Raw genomic sequence first — 11159 nt, 5'->3', positions numbered from 1 at the left:
TCCTTTATGAAGGCATAGAGCCTTTACTACATGAAAATGAAAATTAATGAATACACTGTGTACAGTAATTTACCTGATAAGACAGACCTCAGAAAAATACTTTATGAGGCATAAAGCTGTCTATAATGAAAATTAATTAACTAAGGATTTTTTTGCCCTGCCAGGGTGTGGCCGAGTTATCTGGACTGCCGGGTTATCGAGTGCTGAGTTTTTGAGACTCTACTGTATTATTATTATTTTTTTTATTTTATTATTATATTTTTTAAATATAAAATATTCATTAAGAGATATGACACATGACCCCTTTTATGTCTTCACTCTGTCGATCTTTAATTAAGAACAAAAATTTTATAGTATTAATGCCCCTTTATACGCAAGCTACAGTGCCACATTTTGTTTCTTAAACTTTACCCATTCTGAGATATTGTTTGATATCACAGAACAGAAAATAAAGAAATTAAACAAATTAGACACCAACACACACATGCACGCTAATTTTTCCCTTTTATTGACTTTTTTTGGGGGTTAGGGAGGTCTCCAAACGTGTAGATTTGCAAAAAAGACTTGGAGGGTCAAATATGAGACATGATTCCAATACTTTTCCATTTTATATACATAACAAGTTGGAAAGTAAAAAGGAGTCAGAGTCGGTGGATATTTTGACAACTCCGACTCCAGCTAAAACACCAAAACTCCACGACTCCGACTCCACAGCCCTGATGTAAAGACAAAAATGCTTCTCTTAAAGAATGCTGTCTTTGGTTTCCTTAATATTAGTTTCTTTTTTTTTTATCTGTGTGAAGTTAAATGGAACTTCTCTGTAATAATTTAAAATATTTTTAAGGCTGCACCTCTAGATACACTGTATCTGTCTTCACCACCACCACCACCACCACCACCTCCATCCACTACCACTGTTGTTACATCAGTTACTACAGTATCTACATTACCTACAACTCAGTCTACTATTGGAGACACACAAACTGTTACGGTTCAGGCAGAACAGTAAGTATGCATTTTATATTGTGTTTTTTAGACAAAAGTATTGAAAATTTAAAATGTAATAATAATTGTTTTGAATACCNGGCCTATTAAGAAGGCCAAAAACGTTTGTACTCCTGTTAATACGGCTAGAAATTAGTGAGAAAGGTTTTGTGCTGATAATCTTAGAAATAGTTCTAGCTACATATTTATATAATATATATATCAAAATTCCCCCACTAGGGGAGATTGTTAGGATTAAGGCTTACTGTAAAAAACTCTGCTTCTATTTATACTATTTTAGATGCGGTTTTTATTGCGTTTTAATAGGGTACGTCAAGAGAATGTACACTAAGAAGAAATTTTTCGAAAAATTCCCCCCATGGGGGAAGTGTTATACATTTATAATAGATAAATTTTGAGTTACAACAACGTGTGCCGGGGTATGCTAGTCTTCAATATAAGTTGTAAGCAGCAAAATCAATGTTGCTCTTCAGAAATAATTATTTTAAAGGTTTTTCTTGGAAAAAAATTCTTAGTCTAACTTTGAGTTATTATAATTCCATTTTAAATTGCAAACAATTGTGTATTGTAATTTGCAGTTAATAATTCACTTTTTTCTCTCAAATGTTCAATTTTGTATTCAGTTAGATTCAAAATAAACATGAATCCAGATTTAGAAAATATATACAAACTTCTAACTCCTGATTGAAATATAATCCTAAAATATTATTTAGATCTCACATTATTCTTTCCTTTTGTAGTTGTCCAGACAAATATTGCTTCTATATCATATTGATAACATCAAAAGCACCATGATATTCAATCTTAATCAAATTTCTTGCAATGCCAGAGAAAACAAAATAGTAATTTCTATTTCAGGAAGAGCAATCTATGATCTAAACCTGCCACTGGGGAGGTCTAGAAAGTTGGTTTTTAAACCAGTTTCTAATCATTGTCTAAATTGAGGTCATTAAGAAATATTATTCTTGCAATGTTCTTTTTCATAATCCATGATTTTAATGAGAATTTTGGTCAATGTTTAGAACTTGTCTCTGCAAATTCATCCATTGTGACTAAATCATTAAAGTTACTTTAATAATGTTGTTATTTATGTTTTTATTTGGTTTTAAATTTTATAATATATTATTGTAAATATTGTTTTTAAATAATTACAATTAAAACTATCAAATTTTAATTAAATGCTTTTTATGCAAATTTAATTATTTAGTCTCAAGTCCTGTCATCAGAGGCAAATTCAACAGAAACTGCACAATGGTTACAACAGCATAGATTTGGTACTTTTGTTCGGACATTTTCCAATTTCTCTGGTAAATTTATTTCTGCCAGTTGATAATGTAACATATCTCTTAAAAATAATAAAAGTAATGTATCATAATGCATAATTTATGGATAAGTTACTTAAAAGTGTTTTTTAGTGTGATGATCATGATGATGATGATAAAAAGAAAGTAAGATTAATATTTTCAAACATCTTTCATGTTTTTTTATAGTAAAGTAGTTTTATGTTATCCTAAAATAGATGTGTAAAACACATCTATTTTAGGATGAAATTATTCCTAAAATATATTATATCTGTATTATAATTACTAATTATTATTATAATGTATTATAATAATGTATTATAATAACTAAAATTATTATATCTGTATAATAAAATAAAATTATCACAATATTAGACTAATGTAAAATAATCTTATTGAGTATATTAATATTTTTAATTATTTTTCATAATAATTTTGTAGGTGCTGATATTTTAAGGCTGTCTCGTGATGATTTAATTCAGATATGTGGCCTTGCTGATGGTATTAGATTATTTAATGCATTGCATTCCAGGTCAGTAATTCATTTACAGATTAAATTTAAAGTATGTTTACTAAAAGTTGAGTTTTATAAAATATTGCTTTAAATTGAAAATGATGTCTNAAAATAATTCTTCGTTGGAAAGAGATTCCACTCAAATGACAAAGTCATCTCTAAAGTAAACGAGTATTTTGCACACCTTGACAAATCGACCTATTGTAATGGCATAAAAAAGCTAGAACATCGCTGGAATAAGTGCATTGCTAACAAAGGAGACAACATTGAAAAATAAAAAAGTTTTAACATTATTTTGTTTGTTGTTCTATTTGAGGCCGCGAACTTTCCGAACAGCCCTCGTATTATGTATGTTTAAATATGTAATGTACATTTGAGATAAATGTTATATTTATTCAAAATGTGATGAGATCAAAAGAAAAAATTATTAGAAAGTTCCAATTTAGAATCTTAGCAAACATTTGATTTGAAATGGTTTAAATCTGAAGTAGGCCCCTAAAAGAGGCCAAAAACATTTGTAAAATTATTGTTATATGAGTTTTGTTAAAATTCATAAAATTATATATGGCCAATGAATGTGATGCAATATGTCTTAGAGCATATTACAGTTCTTCTGGAGCTGGGACTTTCAGAGAATTACACAATACTTTTCTCACTCTTCCAGCAAGAAAAGTTTATTTTGGCCATATATAATTTTATGAATTTTAACAAAATTCATACAACAATAATTTTACAGATTGCCTTCTCTGCTGTTAAATTTTCATGTTTACAAAGTAAAAAAAATTTGTTCATGATCATGAATGAATGAGACTGAACATTCTTGGGATAAATTATGATCATGGGCAAGGTTAGTAAGGAAGTTAATTCCTTCTCATTGTTTTTAATTGTCACAATTGGGAACCCTTTTCAACTTAATAAGGAATTTTAAAACCTTGATAATTTTTATTGATTATAAATAAAACAACAAATAAAAAATTTATCTGTTTTTGTATTTTCAATATAAAATTTATTGAAAATACAAAAACAGATTAATAATGAAAAAGCAGTTATTATTAATTCAAACTGGAATTAATGCAAAGAATTAATTTTCACGGATGTTATCATCATGGTGGGAAAATAAATTGCATTTTTTATTTTTTCAAATTGTTAAACAAACACTAAAGTCTAAAGTATTCAAATATTGCTATTCTCTGGACTACAATTTCTTCAACAGGAATGGGTACTTTAGTATTTGAATTCAAATACCCAAGAAAAATCAAATATATTATTTGATTTTCTTATCATTAGAATTAATGGATTTTATTTTCCACAAATGTCAGCTGTGCCGAATCTGTGCATAGATTTCCTTTCCCTATGAACTTTTAATCATTTTTGAAATATTATTTAAATTTTTTAAAACAAATTTTAAACTAGTAATTAATACTCAAAATTCCATGCTTCAATGTTCTTAGCTTGTGATTGTCAAACACCTGTCTTATCATCCTTGTCTCTTCCCAATTAGTTTATTATTGATATTGTGTTGGTGTTCTTTAATTCTGTAGGCTCATGATCTATTTGTCAATTCCATGTATGTTAGATGCCTGTCAAATCTGCTATCATAAAATTTTTTTTTTCTTTCCACCCTGTGGGCACTAAGAGAGGCCCTTTTAGCAAGTCCATTATGGGTTCGGCCAGGCCCACAATGAGGCGGGTGGTGAGCGATGGGGTCTGACATATCCGGACAGTCCACCCCCTGGAAAATTTCTGGGGATTTTTCTACCCCTCTGGATTTGATCTTGAGTCCCCCAGAGCAGTAGGCTGCCACCTTAACTGCTTGGCCATCAAGTGAGCCTGAGGTGTCTGCTAATTGGAAGGAGCAAGGCTGATAAGACAGGTGTTTGATGATTACAAGTTAAGAACATTGGAAGCATGGAAGATATTTAATGCAATGGTTAAAGGAGAATGCATTAACAGTAAAGACTATGAGGCATTATCATTCTCCTGGTGATCATTGGTTGAAAACTTTCTAAACAGAAATATCATCTGCATTTATCATTTTTTATGTAGTGATATGTAAAATACGAGGGCTGTTTGAAAAGTTCGCGGCCTTGCCTATATGCGGCGCTGCGATCAATTTAATTTTTGGCGGGAATAATTCAGCCATCCTTGCTAAAGATACGATACCAATTTCCGCTTGATTTGTCATAAAGTTTTGCCACGACAGCTTAGCAGATAGTCAATGTGCACATGCTTTGTCAAAAATGGAGAAGACGGAGACTCGCGCAGTCATAAAATATCTGACGAAAATAGGGTTGACCGCATCTCAAATCAAAGCTGACATGGATGAAGTTTTGGGAGAGTCTGCTCCTTCGTAAACCACTGTGAAAAAATGGACAGCCCTTTTTAAATCTGGCAGAGAGAGTGTGAAACATGACCCTCGCAGCGGACGGCCGTCAACTGCTGTCACTGAAAAAAATATCGACAAAGTTTACGATTTGGTGTTAGCAGATCGCCGTTTGAAAACGCGTGAGATAGCTGAGACAACAGGCATCTCTGTCGACCGAGTGCACCACATCTAACCGAAAATTTGGGTATGACGAAGGTCTCAGCAAGTTGGGTGCCGCATCTGCTGACCGCTGAGCAAAGACGTGTTCGCACTTTGATGTCAAAGAAGTGTTTGGACTTCTACAAGAAAAACCCACGGGATTTCTTGTACTGACTACTTGTGACTACTGACGAAACGTGGATCCATTACTACACGCCTGAAACAAAAGAACAGTCGAAGCAATGGAAACACCCCAGTTCGCCACCACCAAAGAAGGCAAAAACAGTTCCATCAGCGGGGAAGTGATGGCCTCGGTTTTTTCGGGATGCTAAAAGAATCATCTTTATTAACTACCTAGAAAGAGGAAAGACCATCAATGCTGTCTATTACTGTATACTTTTGGAAAAACTGAAGAAAGAAATCGAAGAGGCCACACTTGAAGAAGAAGGTTCTGTTTCACCACGATAATGCCAGAATTACTGAACAAAAAATAAACGAACTTAGCTTCCAATTAGTTCCACATTCACTGTACTCACCTGATTTGGCCCCCAGTGACTTCGACCTTTTTCCAAATTTAAAATAATTCTTCGTTGGAAAGAGATTCCACTCAAATGACAAAGTCATCTCTAAAGTAAACGAGTATTTTGCACACCTTGACAAATCGACCTATTGTAATGGCATAAAAAAGCTAGAACATCGCTGGAATAAGTGCATTGCTAACAAAGGAGACAACATTGAAAAATAAAAAAGTTTTAACATTATTTTGTTTGTTGTTCTATTTGAGGCCGCGAACTTTCCGAACAGCCCTCGTATTATGTATGTTTAAATATGTAATGTACATTTGAGATAAATGTTATATTTATTCAAAATGTGATGAGATCAAAAGAAAAAATTATTAGAAAGTTCCAATTTAGAATCTTAGCAAACATTTGATTTGAAATGGTTTAAATCTGAAGTAGGCCCCTAAAAGAGGCCAAAAACATTTGTAAAATTATTGTTATATGAGTTTTGTTAAAATTCATAAAATTATATATGGCCAATGAATGTGATGCAATATGTCTTAGAGCATATTACAGTTCTTCTGGAGCTGGGACTTTCAGAGAATTACACAATACTTTTCTCACTCTTCCAGCAAGAAAAGTTTATTTTGGCCATATATAATTTTATGAATTTTAACAAAATTCATACAACAATAATTTTACAGATTGCCTTCTCTGCTGTTAAATTTTCATGTTTACAAAGTAAAAAAAATTTGTAAAACCCATGACATGTCATATATTATGTATCGAAAAATGTATAAAGAGGTAATATACAGATATAATGTAAAAATATATATACATATGTATTTATTTTTATATATTTATATTACATTAAATATATAATTTTTTTCCAGAGCAATACGTCCTCGCCTTACTATGTATGTGTGTTTATCAACAGAACAAGGTATACTTTATATTTGGTTATTAGGATATTTTTGTTATAGTTACTTTGTCATATAATTCATACATATAATTATTATATTATCTTTTCTACATAGAATGAGCAAAGGCATATGTTTATGAAAAAAAAACAGAATATATAAAATTTGCAAATTTATTAATCTTTGCAAAACACTTATGTGAATCCCATTTTTTGAAAGACATAGTCTTGTTGCAGTTGATTATGCAACAATATACTTTCAAGATTTTCATTACGTAACAAATGCTGCAAGTTTATTTCTAAAATAATTATTGACGAGACTGTCTCGTCTCTAAAATCATGCTGCTGTCAACGGCTGCACACCTTGGAGGTATGAAGGAGTACATGTCAGAAGTTGCAATTTGGCACAGAGTATTTGGTGCCCAAATCATGTGCACATAAAATAAACCTGATATGTAGGTAGTCAGGGGACCAAGAACTGGGTCAAAATAAAATACAAAATGCTGAGATTGTTTCTACAAACAGGTACGAGTGCCAGATTTGTGCGTGAATTGCTTCCACTCTCTGAGACATATTCTCATCCCAAGAATGGCTTCGCTGTTTTACTTGTCTTTGTAAGTAATGTTACAAAATGATCAACACAACTGTCTATTGCCATTACAGAAAAGGTTTATTTATTTATGCAATTACTTTAGACATATAAAATTGTCCTCTTCTGGCAATATTATCATTCACAGAGAACAAGAATGTCACTACAAGCCAACCAATGCTGTAAGTCATCAGGCTAGATAACTGCTATAATACTAATAAATTATGAAAAAATTTGGTAATAGAGTGAGGCGTTAGGTGCCATCCCTTAATAAATTTAATAATTATAATTTTTAATTAAATAATTTAGAATCACTGGAAGAAAAGAATCGTCCCAAGCGGGATTCGAACCCACAACTCCTGCTAAGCAGAAGTTGCAGGGTTTAAGTAAATCAATTTGATGAAAAATGCCTGTGAGAAAACTAGTAGGTGTGGAAAACCATCACTGCCTCATGATCATGGGTTAATTAACAGAAAGTGGTCTCTTACAAACTCAATATCAGTAATTCATTTTCAGTTATTGTACATGGGCTTAGCATTGTAGTCAATACAGAATTTTTAACATGCTAAGATGAGTTGCTTTAATCCATTAAAAATTTTGTTGAAATTTTATGCATTTTTTTCAACACTACATTTTTGTTAGCAGATAATCTTTGTCAAGTAGAAACCTATATAATTAATTCAATGGTTACTTAGGCTAAAACATGATTCATCATTGTAAACAATGTGTTTTCAACTGCTGACATGAAACAGATTCAGTGCTTGGAATTGAACTTTAATGTGTTAAAGTTGTTCTGGCAAAGTTTTTGAAGCATTGTCTACTTGTTTATATTATTTCACACTATGATTTTATTTATTTATTTAAATATTTGACTTACATAAGGCTGCAAATCTGGAATGAGAACATAATTTTCCATTGAATTTTTTTTCAAAATTTTTGAATGTCATTGTTTTGTAATTTTGATCTTGAATGGCACTTCCATTTTTTGATTAATGGATTTTTCACTCTGAGTCATCTGCAAACCTAGTAGACAGTTCTCTCAGTGATTCTGATGTTTTTCAAAACTTTGGAAACATACATAAATCCAATAACTCAATCTTGTATAAATACAAATGATCTACTGTATTATATATGCCCAATAATATGGAAAATCATTTAGTATTCTTTGGCAGCTTGTCTTACAGACACATTTTGATAATTCTCAAATACTGCCTGAAAAATCTTCCTGCATTCTGGCATGTCCCTAGTGGACATTTTTGAAATAAGGTATTCAAAGCTTACAAATCACATTGTTTTCTGTTAGTAATATATCTAATGTATTTCTAATCAAAGTTTTGCATTATTCAATCATAAATTCTAATTTTTGTAAACAATTTTTATTTTTTTGTCATTTTTTAGTTATACATCCTTAAAAACTTGAATATTAATTTATTCAAAACTTTGATTTTGTAACATAATACCTTTATGCACTTGTTTTGTCAGTTCTTTTACAGATTTACTCTTATCCTTGTTTTTCTGTTTTTTATTGGCACATTTATTGTGTTTTGCATTACATTAACTGAAAAGTGTTGCTAACATAAATATATGCTAAACTCTGTTAAGCAGTTGTTTAAGTAGTATAAAATTTAAATGATGACAATATTTAATTATTATTTATTAATATTAATAGTCAAAGCTTAAAACATTTTCTAGAAATCATTGTGTTATAATAATTTTTGTTTATCTGTTTTGGAAAGAAATGGATATAGTATCAAAAGAAATATATTGAAGCTGCATAATAAATATTCTGAAATTATTTTATCAGTAAATATGTTATGCTTCTAAATAAAGTTTGAATAAATATTTAAAGAATGTGTTGTATCTCATCATATTATTGAAAATAGTCATAAGAAAAATAATTATATAAATTTTAAATTTGCATATGTTAGTTGGTAAGATAAAATATGCATGCAAATTTCAAAATCAACAATTGAAGCTCTATCTTTTATATTATTTTCAAGAAATACAGAACAAATCAATTCTTGTAAGACATTTCCATTTTTTACAGTGGTATAAATAAAAGAAAATAAGAAGTGCAGAATATATTTATAAAACAATTAGTTTTCTTTTATTATTTTCCCTGACATCATTAAATGGGTACAAATAAGAATATCACCAATAAGGTAATTCATTTTCTGTTTTAATCTTTAAAAAAGTTCAAGTTCTCAAATGATTTCTATTTTAAAAATAAAAAAATTGTAGAAATTTTTCATTAACTACATTTTCTTTAAAATCAAATACAAATGAATTTAAACAAGATTACATTCTTGTTTGAATATTATCTCATTTAAATTATTTACAATTAAATATTATGAAGTGATTACTTTAAAAGATAATATTACAGTTTTGACAATTAAATACCAGGATTGAGTTTATTAAAAGCATGAAAAAACATACAGAACAAAATTCAATGTATTAATTAAAGATAGCTGACTAGTTTAATGCTTTTTTCAGATAATCATTCATTTTATTATTTATTACTTGTACTACTTGTATTCTGCTAATTATTGTGATTATTTGTAATGTCAAATCAAGAAAGGAGAAATTATTTAATTGGATTAAAATATAATTGGACTTTCAAGGTTGATATAAAACAAATTTATTGTGAATTTTTATCATCTGAAGACATAAAACAAGAATTTAATGAGTAATAAAAATGGAGTTAGCTCCTTCACATATGCAGACTTGTTCAGCAGGAATGATAAACAAGTTTGACAAAATATGAAATTATTGAAATAAATTTTCCCTTCTTCTTAATTTATTGCCTGTGAATTATTTCCTGTTTCTTAAAATTAAATTGAAATTAAAAAGAGAACAATTTGAGGATTTAAAGATTAAATGCATTGTGATAAAAGAATTATTGGTGATGTAAATATAAATTAATTCATAAACTTATTTCATCTTTTATGCATACTAAGATCTGCAACTTTTTGAAGAGGATTTTTTAAACAATATTAGAAAATTTTCATTTTAACTTTCTTTAAATTCACATTGTTCTGGAACTTAATTGCCAAACCTTGTATGAAATTTAAACTTTTAATTTTAAATATTTAAGATTTTGTTATGTTTAATTATTAATGGGCATTAATGATTTCTGTAATTTAATTTTTTTTTCTTACAGTATTTCGTGCTGTTTATTTAGAAAATTTGACTGTTTCTGATCTTAGTACTAAACTTGGATCATTATTCAGAATACCAACTCATTACATTCATGAAATCTACATTAATGGTCCATCTGGAATCCATATTCTAGTTAATGATGAGGTAATATATTATGAAAGACAATATACACTGACATGCAGTGTTTTATTGATTCTTTTTTTAATTCTTTGATAGTGATAATATTAATAAAGACAAATCTGTAAAGCCAAAAATCACAGAATTAGTACATATTAAATACCATTTTATTTTGATAAATTTGGAAATTTATTATTAATGAAAACAATCATGATACCATTATGACTTTTTTATTGATGGTGTTAATTTTATGTTATTACAGTAGAGCCTCGATTATCCGACCCCCGATTAACCGACCGTCCTAGTTGGCAAATTTCAAATGTCTGCTAGTGATGTGGCGCTACAATATTTGGCTATGTCTTGGCTACTTTAATATTATTTTTACGTGTTTTAGCTGGCAACACTCATTCGACCATGAAAGGGAGCTAGTATTTAAATGAGGCTTAATTTTCTAATTTTTAACGATACAATAGCAACAATTATTATTTTAAAAAATTTTTGTTAGGCTTAACATCGATGAAAATTCAACGC

The 11159-nt window shown here is 29.6% G+C and overlaps 1 protein-coding gene across 1 annotated transcript in view; it reads left to right on the top strand.

Moving 5' to 3' along the window:
• LOC111620082 (upstream-binding protein 1-like) overlaps nucleotides 1-11159 on the top strand; it is an 81873-nt gene that overhangs the window by 51438 nt on the left and 19276 nt on the right. The window contains exons 4-8 of the mRNA XM_023361926.1: nucleotides 845-997; nucleotides 2213-2312; nucleotides 2748-2838; nucleotides 6738-6787; nucleotides 10513-10655. Coding sequence (XP_023217694.1) covers nucleotides 845-997; nucleotides 2213-2312; nucleotides 2748-2838; nucleotides 6738-6787; nucleotides 10513-10655 — 537 coding nt within the window. The remainder of the gene's footprint in view (nucleotides 1-844; nucleotides 998-2212; nucleotides 2313-2747; nucleotides 2839-6737; nucleotides 6788-10512; nucleotides 10656-11159) is intronic.

Source organism: Centruroides sculpturatus, unplaced genomic scaffold, assembly GCF_000671375.1.
Source record: "Centruroides sculpturatus isolate CEXI.00-Female unplaced genomic scaffold, Cexi_2.0 scaffold131, whole genome shotgun sequence".
Lineage (NCBI taxonomy): Eukaryota > Metazoa > Arthropoda > Arachnida > Scorpiones > Buthidae > Centruroides > Centruroides sculpturatus.
The sequence above is the reverse complement of the archived record's forward strand: the minus strand, read 5'-3'. Positions and strand labels throughout refer to the sequence as shown.